The 17,297-nt window shown below is 43.8% G+C and overlaps 1 protein-coding gene across 1 annotated transcript in view; it reads left to right on the forward strand.

Moving 5' to 3' along the window:
- daam2 (dishevelled associated activator of morphogenesis 2) overlaps positions 1-17,297 on the forward strand; it is a gene marked incomplete at both ends in the record, with an annotated part of 83,361 nt that overhangs the window by 54,692 nt on the left and 11,372 nt on the right. The window contains 5 exons of the mRNA XM_080534686.1: positions 454-561; positions 5,271-5,380; positions 10,534-10,618; positions 15,722-15,828; positions 17,002-17,090. Of these exons, the coding sequence (XP_080390812.1) occupies positions 454-561; positions 5,271-5,380; positions 10,534-10,618; positions 15,722-15,828; positions 17,002-17,090 (499 nt within the window). The remainder of the gene's footprint in view (positions 1-453; positions 562-5,270; positions 5,381-10,533; positions 10,619-15,721; positions 15,829-17,001; positions 17,091-17,297) is intronic.

A 17,297-nucleotide genomic window follows, 5' to 3' on the forward strand; every position in this document is an offset into this window, starting at 1 on the left:
GTGAAAAGGTTACATAAGCCAATCAGAAGCCTACATGTTGAAACTCAAGGTGTCTAACAACAATAATGTTATGTATAAATGAGACTATTACACACATAAGCATGACCACAAACAGATGTAGGTGATACACAATATGACTAGTCAAAGCATCAGAAACAACGCTTTGTATCACACAGACATTCTTTTTATTAGTAGTAGTAAATACCAACAGAATAACTCTAGAATGAGCCAATTGAAAGATTGTCATTAATACTCTGTGATAGCTTTATAAATTCATATTAATCTGCACTCATCTCTGACATAGCACATGCAGCACACGCACGCACACACACACACACACACACACACACACACACACACACATACACACATACACACACAATATGTCCCATATTATCCCTGGATTACAGTGTAATTCCGCGTTATAGCCAATTTGTCACCTTTTCCCCCCAGAATAAGATTACTGGAACCATCTGGCACGACATCGACGACCTGCGAGCCTTTAAGATCCTGGACCTGAAGGACATTGAGAAGATGTTCTCAGCCTATCAGAGACAACAAGTATGGAAGCTTTGAATTGATTGGATATGTATATGCCTTATATACTGTATAAGGCATGGGATAGCCACACCATCTTTGATATGGTTTTTTGTTAACAAATCCCTACCAGTAGTTGTACTTAATGCTTCTAAATGTCATTCCAATTGTCAAATACCATAATGCATTGAGTTTGCATTTGTGGTTGTGGTGTGTGCTTGTACTGTGCTGATGTGTGTGTACTGTGCTGACTGGCGTGCGTGCGTGCGATTGTGTGTGTGTAGGTAGGTGTGTGCGTGCGTGTGTGTGTGTGTGTAGGTAGGTGCGTGCGTGCGTCCGTGTGTGTGTGTGTGTGTGTGTGTGTGTGTGTGTGTGTGTGTGTGTGTGTGAAAGTGTGTGTGTGTGAAAGTGTGTGAAAGTGTGGATACAACCATGTCTTGTTGGCTTGCTGTGTCGTACAGTAGAAACCTGAAGTGATATTTGAAGCCTTCATGTCCAGTGCCCTAACCCTAACCCTGCGTAGATGATGACAGTTTAGCATTGTTTCTCCTTTTGGCTCAACAAAAAGTTTGGATTTTAAATCAAGTTAAAGCAGAGCGTCACCAGAGAGACACCCGGTGTCTGGCGGGGTCAACGGGTCGCAGACGTCATGCATCATGTCATTTATAAAGTGTGAAACCAATATACACAAATACCATCAAATGAATCTCTAATCTAACCTCACAGCAGCTGTTTGATTTGAACTTTTGGAGTGCTTCACTGTCCCGTTACTGACGCAGGGCACTTCAACATTAGCAGCTGTTCACTGCTGAATGCCCTGTTGTGTCGAAGCCATAAACACTCAGCAGTCATTTCTTCAGAACATTTGGGGGCTGGCGAGATCATCAGGGGCTATGATAACAAAACGGAACTAGGCAATGTCATTATCGTCATGAGGAATGGTCTTGAGGAACACCAGAAGTCATAATCCTGACGAGACAGGGAGGAAAATGTACAGAGTTAATAATAAGTAAGAATAGGGAACACTTCACCACACCACTTTACTTGTCATAGCTTAGCTGCTAACCTGCGATTAAGGCTAATTATTATGTGTAGTCTACACATGGGATAGAAGGTAATGTACAATTAGTTGTAATTAAACTAATTACAACTAATCCTGTGAGGTCAATGGTTAGCCTACTGTAGCTTGCCCTTAATAGTTTACATTTGCCCAATTGGGTGTCAACACCACACAGCTGGTAATGTCATGGGCACAGACAAGTACTGAGACTACGGTCTTGCAGGCATTAGCCAGCACTATGACATGGGTCCTAGTTAAGGATACAGCCACAGAAAAAAACAAGATCCTATCCTGTTCCTATTTATAAGCCTGTCCTACACATTTTTTTTGGTACAATTGGGCTTCTCAACCATACGAACACGGCGTTTTCACTCACATAAACAGAGATTTCTCTAAACGGATAAAAAAGTGAAGAAATTTAAAAATATCCGATTGAGTGGATCAGTGTGGTTATGTTAAACGGAGCTGGTGTTGATGCAATGATGTCAAGTGTCAAGCCGTTCACACACGCGCATTGAGCAAAACGGTTGTCAACAGCAACAACATTAAGCAACCAACTCAACTTCATTGTCGGTCCACACAAAATAATAAATTTTTGCTTTTTTCTTGGTCGCTTTAACTTGCTTTTCTGTCTGTTTTGTACTTTTCTTTTCTGTCTGTTTCAAAGAGTTTGGTCTGTTTACATTTTGAGTAACTGCCGCCGTTTGATTACAACTGACTGCGCATGCCCTTAACGTTCTTCTACGGTATTTGACAGATCGTGTTCAGTTTTGGCTCTTCGTATGGACAGAGATATGTTTGTGGTGTGGACAGAGTTTTTTTTTTTAAACAAGGATGAAAATATCAGCTTTAAAAAATATCCATATACAGTACGTGTAGTCCAGGCCTAAGACAATGCTAGTCCTTTATACAACCCTGTCCTGCTATGATAATGCTGTTCCTTTATACAAGCCTGTCCTACTATGACAACAGTCGTCCTTTTAAAAAGCAAAATATTCTGTGTGATGGTATTCTAACTTTTATATGACGATATGTTCTTTGTTATGTTAATGTACGTGTAATCAGACCACTATTAACATATTAGATAAGATAAGAAAACTTAAGAGGAGTCCTTGATGACTAGCCAGCCTCCCTTGGTAGAAACCTCTGAACTTGTGCGTGCTGTGTGTAGTTAGAGGCTTTGCTCCAATGCAGCAGTTCCCAAACTTCCCAAGACCCCATGAAGTGTCCTCTGATTTTAAAATTGGGATCCCCTTGACAAAATCAAACTAACCTCTATGATTTTCATAAATAAGACACAAACCACCTGTAGCCTATATTGCAGTGGTTTGGGGTTCAACTCCAACCTATTGGAGCATGTTTAGGCCATTAGAATACACTTGGACAATCAGGTTGTTGGGGTCACAGAAAAAACGTCAATTGACGTCAATTTGGGGTCGCGAGACGAAATAGTTTGGGAACCCCTGCTCTAGCCACTACAGTAGTTCTGCCATCTTTGCTGCTTGAAATGCTAACCTTTGCATGTGTTTACATTTTTGGTTTCTCTGCACCCTTCGACTACCTGGCAGGAGCTCATCACTAACCAATCCTTCAAACAGGTGAGTCTCTGAGTCTCTGGTCCGCTGGGCGCTTCTCCCTCACAGTCCCAATCTCCTGAGCTTAGAATCATAAGGTTCTATCTCCGTTTAGAATTATAAGGTTCTATCTCCGTTTAGAATTATAAGGTTCTATCTCCGTTTAGAATCATAAGGTTCTATCTCCGTTTAGAATTATAAGGTTCTATCTCCGTTTAGAATCATAAGGTTCTATCTCCGTTTAGAATTATAAGGTTCTATCTCCGTTTAGAATGATAAGGTTCTATCTCCGTTTAGAATGATAAGGTTCTATCTCCATTTAGAATTATAATGTTCTATCTCCGTTTAGGGCAGTTCAGAGATATTGAGCGTCAAAGTTTTTCCAATGTTTTGTGAGATGGAACCTTTGTGTTTTATGAATTACTAACACTTTTTAAAAAAAAGAATAACACCACACAGGCATTAATAAACACCTAATGGATCAGATTACAGTATGTAAAAAACTCAATTTTGACCAAAATGGAGATAGAACCTTATAATTCTAACGTCACGACATCTCTCTTCACCCGTTCCCCTCTGGGCTGCCTCTAAGACAGACGTGTGTTGAGTCTTGTGCAGTAAAAATCTGATATAAATGGCCAGTGAAATTCAACCTAAACATTTCCATCATGTTGTATCTGTCAGTCAGCTTTCTGTTCCTATAGGGGAGGTCTTGTTGAATGCAGGAGAGGCCAAATGTTATAATTTAGTTGTTCACACATTAGCATTAGATTTCTCTAATTAGGGTTTATGTATGTGTCATTTAATTAAGTGTAATTTTAATATGAATCATCCTCATCATTGTCATCACATTCTCCATCATCGGTTCCGTCATAATCTTCATCACCAACAACCATGTCTGTGATGTCACAATGGAACAGAAAGAGTAGAGTGGAGCTGAAGGCCTTTTGTATTGATAAAGCCTCTAAAACAACGTTGCCTAGCACCAAACGTTTTCCCCAACTTCATCACCCTAGTAGTTTATAACAATTCTAATTATTATCATTGAAAAATAGAACCGCCACACTCCTGCCTGCTATATTTGGAGGACCACATAAACGTCGACCTGGCATGAAGGTTTTGAGTGCGTGGGTAGAGATTGGGATTTGGCTGGCGCGTCGAACGGGAGTGGCCCTTTGACCGCACGCCAGCCTCACTATCCTGCCAGTCAGTGTAGGTCAACGCGGGCATGGAAGAAAAGCTTTCTGTCTTTGGAAGCCTCTGCCGCATCTGTTCTACATACGTCATCCCCTCGGTCACCGCAAAAGGACGTTTTTATTTTTTCTCTTGGGCCATGAATAGAATACTTTTAACATTCTCAAACCCAAGCCCCAAGTTTTTTTAAAACATCTATTAATTCTCCCTTGTGGATTTTTGAATACTGAAATATCTGACAAGGCCCCAACTCGGTTTCCTGCCTTGGTTCAGAGTGGTTTATGGAACGGCCTGGGCTAAGTTTTTTTGACTGTGACTCATCTCATCTCTCCTCCTTGATTTAGATTCACTGCTCGCTCCAACATGGACTTTTGATGCTCTTGTTTTCCATGGCTTTTCCGAACTGTTATGTTTATATGCTTGCACTGCCTCGGTTCAGAGTTTTTTTTTACAAGACATGGGTTATGCCCAAAGCAGTGACACGTGACACCTGACATAAGCATTTAGTGGCATTTACATTTACAAACCTTTCCTCCTGTTGCCTCAAACCAGGGGTGGGGAATGCACATTTCGCTGAAAGGCCCCCGCCATTGGCACAACCACATGATTCCATGAGTACAGTAATGTACCAGTGACATTTAGTTAGTGAATTAGGTTTCAATCTGCCCCGGAAATTCCCCCACCCTTCTATTCCTCCAAACTGTAAATTCATGGCATTAAGAAAGTGCCATTGTGATGTCATATGTGATGTCATTCCATGCTAAGAAGTGTTCAGGTGTCATTGCAGAACAGCCAGGGTGTTATGATTGCATTCTCTTTCTCATTTTGTCTTGAACTTGAGTGTTGTGTTGTTGATAATTGTACACCATTTGAAGATGACCTCGTTCTCTGTGTTCTCTTGTCAGAAAGAGACAACAGGCTCCATGGATGACCTGTACCTGACCACACGCAAGGTCAAGGAGCTGTCGGTCATCGACGGACGCCGTGCGCAGAACTGTGTCATACTGCTCTCAAAGTACGTGTCCACGCCGACCACAATAGAAGCAACTGACCACGAGAGGAAGGGGGTTGTGGACTCATTTACCACTGGTTCAGGGTTGTGGCACGAGGCGAAGCCGAGTAGGAAAACCCTGTACAGTGGTAAATGAGTCCACAACCCCCGCCCTCGAATGGTCAATTGCTTTTCTACAACAGCCACCACATAATATAACAAATAAATACACAGTTGTAACATTAAATTCATGTATTTACAATCATTAATCGTTTCAGAATACATATATCCTTCCGCCACAGAATATAGTCCCATGAACAAGATCAACCATTGCATTGTAGATCAGCACAGGTGTTCCTAATCAGATTGATTGGGAGGCGCATTGATACTGGAAATGCGGTCTGAACTGTGGGTTGTTGGGGGTATTTACCACTGTTTGTTATGGTCAGATAGGGAACCCAAGCGCAGACACAGACCAGAGACAGATTAAAGTAAATTAAAATATATTTATTTAAAGGAGTAGGCAGTGGATGGTCGTAAGGCAAGCGGGGGGGGGGTCAGGCAGGAGAAGTAGTCGGCAGGCAGGCAGGGGGTTAGGCAGGAGTTGTCGGCAGGCAGGCAGGGGGTTAGACAGGAGGAGTTGTCGGCAGGCAGGGGGTTAGGCAGGAGGAGTTGTCGGCAGGCAGGGGGTTAGGCAGGAGGAGTTGTCGGCAGGCAGGCAGGGGTCAGGCCAGGAGGGCAGGCAGGAGGGCAGGTAGCAGGAGTCCGGTAGGGGTACTGGGGGTAAAGGCAAACAAAGGGTAAGTAGGAGGCAGGTACAGGCAGGGTAGTAATTAGGTAGGGGAGCTGGAAGCGTATCTCTCCAGCTCTCAGCAGCCTCACCCTTACAGAGCATGAAGTGAGACGCGTGCTGAAGGCGGTGGACCCCAGAAAAGCCTCAGGGCCGGATGGCGTCCTGGGACGGGTGCTGAGGGACTGCGCCGACCAGCTGGCCGGGGTTTTCACCAACATCTTCAACCAGTCCCTGTCCCAGGCCACCATCCCACCCTGCCTGAAAACCTCAACAATCATCCCAGTCCCGAAGAAAAGCACGGTGAGCTGCCTAAATGACTACCGCCCGGTGGCACTCACACCAATCATCATGAAGTGCTTCGAGAAACTGGTCCGGGCCCACATAGTCACACGCCTCCCGCCCAACCTGGATCCATACCAGTTCGCCTACAGAGCCCACAGGTCCACAGAGGACGCCATCGCGACGACTCTCCACTCCACTCTATCCCACCTGGAGAGGGGGAACAGCTACGCGAGACTGCTCTTTGTGGACTTCAGCTCTGCCTTCAACACCATCCTTCCAGACAGGCTAGTGACCAAACTACTAGACCTGGGAAATCACACTCCATCTGTGCATGGATCAAGGACTTCCTGTCTGACTGCCCCCAGAGGGTGCGGGTGGGCTCCCACACCTCCACAGCCCTCAGACTCAGCACTGGGTCCCCACAGGGCTGCGTGCTAAGCCCCATCCTCTACAACCTCTACACCTACGACTTCACCCCCGTCCACCCCAGCAACTCCATCATAAAGTTTGCAGACGACACCACCGTGGTGGGCTGCATCTCGGGGGGGGACGAGGCGGCGTACAGGGATGAGGTGGAGCAGCTGGGCAAGCTGTGCAAGATTAACAACCTGCTGCTGAACCAGTCAAAGACCCAGGAAATCATTGTGGACTTCAGGAGGAAAAAATCTGAGGTACAGCCCCTGCTAGTCGATGGAGGGAGCGTGGAGAGAGTCTCAACCCTCCGATTCCTGGGGGTGCACATTCAGGATGACCTGTCCTGGAAGACCAACACAGCAGCCATCATCAAGAAGGCACAACAGCGGCTCTACTTCCTGAGAGTCCTCAGGAAATACCACCTCAAACAGGAGCTGCTTGTGACCTTCTACCGCTGCACAGTGGAGAGCATCCTCACCTACTGCATCTGCGTGTGGTTCTCCAGCTGCACAGCCGCAGAGAGGAAAGCGCTACAGAGAGTCGTGAGATCGGCCCAGAAGATCATCGGCGCCCCCCTCCCCTCTCTGGAAGAGCTGTACAACACACGCTGCCTCAGGAAGGCCTCCAAGATCTCCAGAGACCCATCCCACCCTGGGAACGAACACTTTGTTCGGCTGCCCTCGGGCAGGCGGTTCAGGACCATGTCCGCAAGGACAAATAGACTGAAGCTCAGCTTCTACCCTAGGGCCATTCAGGCCCTGAACACAGCAAAGACCTAGGTTCTAGGCCCTGGACAATCTAGACAATTTGATGGCAGCTACTAGATTGTAATCAAGTGCAATACTGAAACACAACTGTGAACATTTCAAACCTGCAAACTGCGACACTTTAAATGAATGTGCAATAATACTATGTGCAATATGACAACCCTCGTGCACATAAGGTTCAGAGATAGGAAATGTTAGGATATTTATAGCATAGCATAGAGTACAGCACAGTGTTTTATTTGTATAGTATAGTATAGTGGATAGTGTATATAGCTGTCAAGTTATGTGATGGTTTTCTGTGCTTCCCCTAACTTGAAAGGGCTTTGACCGTTTGACCAGAGTTTCACTGGGACTCCACTCTTTCTGCATCCAATGACCAGACAGCAATTATCTTTCTCCTTTTATTTTGGACTTAATTTTGTCTCTTTTTCATCAGATAACTAGTAGCAGTAGTAGTAGGTGAAAAACCTTTGAAAAGGTATAAACACAAAATAAGCGGCTAAGAAACAATATGAAGGAATTTACAATGCAATAAAACATTTTTACAAGTAATGAAATAGTTTTCCCAAAATTATGTACCGCCCCTTTAACTTTACCATAAACTGAACTTGATATCAAACACCCAACAGCAACCAATTTGCTATCAAACAAATCCAAGATATCAAACAAACAACACACATCCAAGTCATCTCACCGTCAGCCACTCTGGTCTCTGCAAACAGTTGGTTTGAGCACAGCACTGCAATAGCACATGTTCCTACCACAGTGTGTTTGTTGAACTGAATCCTCCACTGTGGGACTGCAGTATACAGGGAGTGGTGATTGTTCAGGTGAGCTGCTGGGTGATTAGTGAATTGATTTCAGCTGTGCAGGCCATGACTGTCATCTCATGTTTCTCCTCTGGGGGGAATGGGAGCCAAACCCATGTTGGGATGGCTGAGTTTCTCTAGGGAGGGGAAATTGGGCTCTTTTTCCTTGTTTGTGAAGGAATGGCACTGTATTTGGTTTCTTGTTGAGTTTGCCAAGACAATAGCCTTTATTTATGTAAACCAGCTCTTTTCCCTTCTTGTTTTTTTCCTAGCACCAGGGGAGCCCCCCCCTCACAAATTGTGTTGTATGGTACCTGTACTATATTAATGACAATAAAGACCATTCATTCATTTATTCATTCATTTACGGTAAGCTGAAGCTTTAGTGAAGGCTGGACAAGGTCTTTATGCAGGGCTAACGATGTGGTAATTGTGAACAGCCGGACAAACGCACACTTGAAACCAACCTGATTTCACCGTGGGGGACAAAGAGGACACCAACAGAACAGCTATTCTCCCGGGAGGGCGCATCTCCCCCCGTTGATGGTATATAGTCAGTCGCAATGGTCCAAAATTCAAGTGCTTCGTAACACAGACAGGGGTGAATTTTATGAATGAAAGTGAAAGTTCTGTCACAAAACGCTGTTACGTATCCTCACACATTTTTAAGTGGCCTTTCCTAGTGGGTATACGGCGTAGTCCTGCGTATCATGTAGACTACACCACTGGCCTGGAGGTCAGGTCCCTAGTCAATGGGAATGGCCTGAGGTGCAGGCACAGCCCCAACCAGGTCAGGGACAGATCCATGTAGCGCCTTCGTCATCCAGCTAATGGCCAGTCCCATCGATCAGGGCTCGATGGACATTGATCAACCTCACTGACAGCAGCTGCTGGCAGGTCTGTAGAGGTCCGCTAACGTCTGCTAGGCTGCGGTACAACCACAGTTAGAGTGGCGTCACGGGGATGATGTTGTTTGTATCGTGTCTTTGCTGTTAATCCTCGAATCAACAATCAAATGAGTCAGTGAGACAGACGGGTTGGTACAATTATGTGGGTAGTTTTGGGTGTAATTGGATTGGCTCTCGAGGAGCGGGATGTGATATTGGCTAGGCTCATTGGTTAACCACGATGCATCATAACACTCGGCCTGGTGGGATTAGCATATGGATGTATTGAACTTTTTTGCAGTAACCTAGATAGATCTGAAATGCAGAACCGCGTTGTGTGGTTCTGGTTAGGCCCTGCAGGTTTGATGTTGGTCACATGGACTGGACTGGACTGCACTGCACTTATATAGCGCCTTTTTTGCTGCTCCAGAGCTGCTCCAAAGCGCTTTACAACAGCCTCTCATTCACCCATTCACACACCAATGGCGGCAAGCTGCCATGCAAGGCGCCGGCCGGCCCGCTCACTGGGAGCAATTTTGGGGTTCAGTGTCTTGCCCAAGGACACTTCGACATGTGGCCAGCCGGGGTCTCGAACCGCTGATCTACCAACCTTGTGATCATTAGATGGCGGCTCTCCCTCCTGAGACACAGCCGCCCCCCCAACATGGGGGTTCAGTCAGACTACAAGGCCGACCCGAACCATACTGTGCTGGTTTGGATGTTTCTCTTTCACGTTGTCCTTTCCGTCACTGCTTCAGTGTCATGACCAGGCCCGGCCCAGTACAGCTCAGCTGGGTTCAGCTCTATGACGTAATTAGCACAATAGATTTACATTATCCTTCTTGCCTCCAATGTCATTTTTTAAATGTTTACATTTTTGGCATTTAGCAGACACCTTATTCCAAAGCGTCTTACAATCGATACATTTGACTACTAAGCAAGTGAATCATAAATCCACCAGTCGTAGCAGGAAGAGTAATCCAGCTCAGGCCCGGGGCCATTGATAGAAGGAAAAACCTTCTTCTATCACCTTCTTCTAAAACCTAGGCTTTTTTTTATATAGACACTGGAGAAACAGAGAAACAGTACAAGGGGGGCAATATAATTTTTTAGGGGACACAGTAGAGGGGAAAGCGGGTGTCTTCAGGAGACGCAGTGCTGGGGGGCAGTAGATGTCTCAATATGATCACTAAATCTCTTGTGGTGTCTCTCTTTTTCCTCGCAGGTTAAAAATGACCAACGAGGAGATCAAGAGGGCCATCCTAGAGATGGACGAACGGGAAGAGTTGGCCAAGGACATGCTGGAGCAGGTAACCTGTCCTCCATCTTGGACATCTTATTGTCAGGGACAGTCACCACCAATGTCTCTGATCTTCATTGTTGGAGGTGATATTGTGCACTTACAGTTGATTTGAATGGCTGATGCTGATCCAATTCAAAGGGATATTTAGATAGTAGTTGATAGTTAAGCACAATAACTGATTGGTTATTTTGCCTACTTTGCCCCATTACTGGTAATATTCACATGACGGAAGTCCTATAGTCAGAGGAAAACAGATAAATGATTGAGACATTATTTAAAGTAACTCTCATAGCATGCATGGATGTTATTCAAAGCAATTCGGTTAATGTTATGCTTAGCACTAGAAGAGCCGTGAGGGGTCACGGTGACCCCTGTGAGTAAAAAAAAATAAAATCTATCTTTGCACTCGATCAAATTTCAGGACCCTCCTTTCATGACTTTTCCTATGTGTGTTCTACCACCCAGTATCCTTACATTTTCTAAATCACTTCAGGATAAGATAGTATAAACAGGGGTGCACATAACTGGTGCGCCAGTGCGCATGCGTCGCCAAAATGCATGCTGCGCGGCAGATCAGCGGCAGATCAGCGCTTTTGCGCACCAACAGCTGGGTCCAAGAAGCAAGCCCCACCAAGTAAGTAACTATTTGCCGTCCCCTCAGCCGAAGGCCCGACGAGTAATCCATCACGACGACCACGGCGACTCCCCTCACGAAAACATTCGGAAAGTATCAAAACTTGTACTTTCATTCCGCGTATCGCGTATCGCACGGTTATCACGGTTATCACGCCGACACGTGAAAATTCAGTCCCGAACGACTCGTCGCTAAAAGGAAAAACAACACCAAGGGACTTTTCTTTTCTCTGAAGCTTTCAAACGTTCAGACGTTTGTTTTACAGCTTCATTATCGCACCTAGACCCCTGACCCAGGGAATATGGTTGGGAATTCTATTAGAAGAAAGAAGAAAAAAAAGACTTTGTTGCACAATCAAAATAATGAGCTATTTAAAGTGATGGCCTGCAGGGGTCACCAACTACATTTGTCCAAGGGCCAGAAGCTTACACTGTGGGGGCCGGACTTATTTTTATTTATTCTATTTAGGCATAATTAGCATATTATTGTTTAATATCTTCACTTTCTTACAAAATGTATGTTATTGATTTATTATCAGTGTTAACAGACTCCTGACACCTATACTGCAGCCAGCCACCAGGGGGCGATCAAGATATTTTGGCTTCACTTCATTGTAATCATTTTCAGTTATCAATCAAGCAAAATGTCACTCTCAAAGAACCTGAAGCGTAAAATTGATGTGGAAAAACGCAGCTTTAATGAGGAATGGACTGACAAGTACGCATTCATCTGCCAACATTTAGTAACGCAAAACCTGTATGCCTCATCTGCACTGAAGCTATTGAAAAACAATACAATCTTCGCCGTTACAATTATACAAGGCATGCAGATTTCAGAGAATCATACTCTGAGAAGTCATACCCTGAGACCCGTCACAGAAAAAAAGCAACTTAAAAGCTGGATATGGATATGCCAGTGGAATTATTAGCAGAACGTTATCTGAACGAGAGGGCAACTAGTGCATCTCTCCGGGCTGTCTGGGTTCTACAATCATAACAAGCCATTTACCTCATTCATTTTTTTACTGAGAAGTTATTTGTTATTTAAGTCACTATAATGTGCATGTGAAAAAAGAGCCTATAACACGAAATGTATAACAAGAGCATGTGGAGAAAAAAACACGAAATGTTAAATGAGTATGTGAAAAAAAACAAAAACGAAATGTTAAATGAGATCTATGAGTGTGTCCCCATTCTTGCATGCGAATAGGCGCTACGTCTGCCGAATTCCATTTAAAAGACGGGAATTAGTTTCAGCTTTGCTACTGCTATTTAGATGCAAGGTTGCAGCTTTTTGAATGAGTTAGGTCTGAATCGTCCTGCATTGGAAGAACTATATATGCTATGGCCGCGTTCGTAAATTCACAATGAGAGAGTCAGAGCGTCCACGTGACTGCCTCTAGTCCAATCAAATTACTTGGTTCCATGACGACGTTGAATCCAGTGTGCGCTCCGACGAATTTACGAACGCGCCCTATATGTTCTAAACGGTATTTCCCTCCTCACATTTTCTGAATTCATGAATATGTCCAAAAACATAAATATTCCACGGGCCCGATGGGAAGCTTTGGCGGGCCGCATCCGGCCCGCGGGCCGCCTGTTGGTGACCCATGGCCTACAGCATCCTCTACCATGGTTGAAATTGAGGACAGTGATAACTTACAGCAGTCAAGAGAGCAGTGATGATGATGATTAAGCTTGTAGCATAAATAAATGCTTAGGCTGTAACTTTTTGTTGAAAAGTTGATTTCAGTGTTTACAGAACAGAGCAGTGCTTAAAGAGATGTCAGTTGATTTCATTGTGTTTAAAGAACAGACATTCAGTTAGTGCTTAAAGAGATGTCAGTTGATTTCATTGTGTTTAAAGGAGTCTGACAGACTTTCATGCTTAAAGAGCAGTCATTTGATTTTGCATTTGTTTATTTTGTTTTGCACACAATCATTTGTTCGTTCATCTTTATTTATGAATAAATGTCGTTTTGCTAATATAAGTTATCCATGTATCCCTTTTTTATCCATCCTGTGGGACGGGTCGTGACTCGCGAGCTCGGGGAGCACCAAGCAGCATCCCTAGGTGCTCCTCTGAGCACTGGCCCCAAAAAGTTATGTGCAACCCTGAGTATAAAGCTGTTTTTCTGTGTAGGAGGCAGGCTAAAAAACAAGATGGCCAACTAGTGGTCGTTGTGTGTAAGTAGCAGATTTACATTCTAAAAAGGGGGTCTATTTGACCCCCAAGGCGGCTCTACTAGTAGGTAAAATTGTCACGGCTGTTGTAGTGTTAATGTTATGCTTAGGGGCTCAATAATCGGACCACCTGAGGTTTCTCTTGTGTATAACTCATTCCTCTGCTATTCCATTATAGTATACAGTACCTTCAAATATCCAACAAATGTATTATTTAACCTTCGAACAATAAATTATTTTTTAACTAATTAATTGCACAATTCATCACAATAGTATTTTAATTTAAATATACTTCCTTTGTGTTGAGTGTCCGTGATTTTACATTTAAATATCCATTATTACAAGCTTCAGTCTTAAGAAGAAAAAAAGTGTTTCATTGCGATTTATGGAGAGGGAGCGCATGGGCTGCCTTCCAAGCCTTGGGGATGTACCTGAGATTACATTAGACAGGGTTCCCGCGCTGGTCTTAAAAAGCCTTAAAGTCTAAAATCCAAGGCCTAAAAAGGTCTTACATTTCAGTTATTCGGTCTAAAAATGAGGTGCTAGGTCTTAAAAACGAGGTCCTGCAAGGAAATCAGTCCGACCACATCTATTTACACAGAAATGAATAAAGCTGGAACCCAAAAAATGCCAATTCTCTTCCTCCATCTGTCATAAGGTGTCGCGAATAGGTAAAAAATGATATTCAAAGAGGTCTAGAAAAGGTCTAAAAAGGTCTTAAATTTGACTTGTTGAAACTTGTAGGAACCCTGATTAGATTAGATTCAATTTTACTGCCTTTGCAATGTGCCGTACCACACTGTGATGCAGTCAGTTAGGATGCTCAATGGTGCACCGGTAGAAGTTGGCCAGAATCCTGGGAGACAGTTGGCCTTTCTTCAGTCTCCTCAGGAAGTATTCGGTTGTTAAGTCGTGACGTGTTTCCGGGTCCAAAGTTGGCGCTGTCTTCGAAATGCAGCAGTAATGTGTACATTTCAAGCCTGCAAACTGCGACACTTTAAATGAATGTGCAATAACACTATGTGCAATATGACAACCCTAGTCGTTTTATCTGTACAGTATAGTATAGTGGATAGTGTACATAGCCTTTATTTATGTAAACCAGCTCCTTTCCCTTCTTCTTTTTTTTTTCTTTTTTTTTTTCTTTCCTAGCACCATGGGAGCCACCCCTCCCAAATTTCGTTGTTTGGTACCTGTACTATAGCAATGACAATAAAGACCATTCATTCATCATTCATTCATTCCGAGGCACAAAGATGCTGACAAATATTGGAAAAAGGGGAAAGTGCTGTGTCCCTTGTTGTTTTTTTTGATTGAATTTGATTGAAAACTTTATTAGAAGATTTGCAGAAGTAGGTACATGAAAGTACATATTACATACAAGGTCAACTAACAGGATAAAAACCCAAGAAAGCCACTGGCTTATTTCAATTGGGGTCCTTGATTGAATTGTATGAATAGATCCCAGTCTAAAAAACGATTGAACTGTCATTCTACCGCTGTAGTACACTGGTACTTGGACTTTGGACCCGGAAATTGCTAAACGTCACGTTTGACGTCACACTTAACAACCGAATAGGCGCTGTTGTGCCTTTTTGACCAAGGAAGAGGAGTTAAGAGAGGTCCTCTGAGATGTGAACACCCAGGAACTTGAAGCTGGGGTAACAGTCAGATGAAATGACTGGCGATGTTGGCGTCCTAACATAATGTTCTGTAACAAGTGCTTGTTTGCTGCTGTGTTGATACTGACCTCCCTTGTAAACAAGGCTTAAAATATTCACCTTTCTAAATAAAGGATGAATAGATTCATGAATAAATAAACAGCTTGACCTGTTCCTTACCTTGAAAGTAGTATAAGGGCCAGGAGAAACGAATCCATACTTGTTTAAATAACTACTACGCTAACTTTGTCCTTTGCTAACAAAAACAACGGGACTGATTGGGGAACAAAAAAAATGGCCCTAATCACCTCAAATGAACTCTCTGACTCGGTTGGAAGTTGCTTTGAGGCGATTTGGCCACGATTGTCTTTTTTTGTTACCCAATCACTCCCATTGTTTTTTTTGTAGGCGGTGGCTAAATTTATCCGAAGTTACTAGTGAATAGTTAAACACCTCTAAACCTTCTCCGGGCCTATAGACTGCCTTCAAGGTAAGAAACCATCTGACTCTGATTTGAAGAATATTCAACTAAACCTTTTGAAAGATGTATTGAAAACGATTGAAAGATTCTTTGATGCACTTTGAATACAATTTCGATTTTGATTTGAATTCTTCTTCTTCTTCTCCTGCAGCTTCTGAAGTTCGTCCCTGAGAAGAGCGACGTCGACCTGCTGGAGGAGCACAAACACGAGCTGGAGCGCATGGCCCGCGCCGACCGCTTCCTCTACGAGATGAGCAGGTGAGATGCAGAGGCTGCAGAGTCACTACGTGACGTTAGAATTATAAGGTTCTATCTCCATTTTTGGTCAAAATTTAGTTTTTTACATAATCTGATCCATTAGGTGTTTATTAATGCCTGTGTGGTGTTATTTTTTAAATGTTGACATTTTTGAGTTAGTAATTCATCAAATACAAAGGTTCCATCTCACAAAACATAATGGAATGTAAAAACTTTGACGCTCAATATCTCTGAACTACCCTAAACGGAGATAGAACCTTATCATTCTACGCTTATCATTCTACTGCTCCTCCTGAGACATCCACTATCCCCCAGCACTGTGTCTCCTGAAGACACCTGCTTTTCCCCCTCTACTGTGTCCCCTTTGACTTCTACTGCCCCCCTTGTACTGTCTCTCTGTTCTCCAGTGTCTAGATATATATAAAAATATAAAAAACGTTTTCCTTCTATCACAGAGACTGCCAATGGCCCCGGGCCTGAGCTAGATTACTCTTCCTGCTACGACTGGTGGTTGATGATTCACTTGCTTAGTCAAATGTATTGATTGTAAGTCGCTTTGGAATAAGGCGTCTGCTAAATGCCAAAAATGTAAAATGTAAATGAGATCAGCCATCACAGTTACTACAACCCATCACCAATGAGACGATGCATCTTTTTAATTAATAAAACGTATGGAGGGCACTAATTTAAAGGAAATAAAGGGGAGTTTGGTGGCGTAGCACAGTAAGGCGTCAGCCATAGCAGTAATTGGTATAGAATAATGGTGGTATATAATATTTTGATCAAAATACCACCATTATTCTACCATTTACTGCTATGGCTGACGCCTTACTGTGCTATACCACCAAGCGCCCCTTTATTTCCTTTTTTCTGCCTCAATATGCTTGCCCCCCCCCCCCCCCCCCAAACACACTGTTTTTCATCCCACCTCCCTCCCTTCCTTCCTTCATATGTCTAACATGCCCTTGTGTTGAAGGAGGCTATTTGATGATGAAAGTTCCGTAGCAAAATGAAAAGAAAGTGGAGTTTTGGAGATAGGGGGGGGGGTTGCTTTGAAATGACACTTCCCCAGAGACAACTCTAACTCTCTTGTTCTTTTCTTTTTTTGCTTGTCTTTTTCTCTGCTCTGCTTTTCTTCTATCCATCCCTTTCATCTCCTCGTCCCGCGGTCAGGATCGACCACTACCAGCAGAGGCTCCAGGCTCTGTTCTTCAAGAAGAAGTTTGCAGAGCGCCTGGCAGAGACCAAACCCAAGGTGGAAGGTGAGCTGGAAACCAAGGTTGGGGGGTCGAGGAGCACTGGCGGACTCAGGGGGGGGGCAAGGGGGGCGACTGCCCCTCCTGGTGCCCCCACGGTTGAAAAACGTCTCTTAAGTGCCCTTTTGAGTGGCAAAAATGCCCTTTTGAGTGGCGAAAATGAGAGGTGAGAGGTGCCCCTCCAATGGTCTAAACTTGACCATGTGCCCCACA

Source organism: Nansenia antarctica, assembly GCF_963989245.1.
Source record: "Nansenia antarctica genome assembly, chromosome: 1".
In the NCBI taxonomy this organism is placed as follows: Eukaryota; Metazoa; Chordata; class Actinopteri; order Argentiniformes; family Microstomatidae; genus Nansenia; species Nansenia antarctica.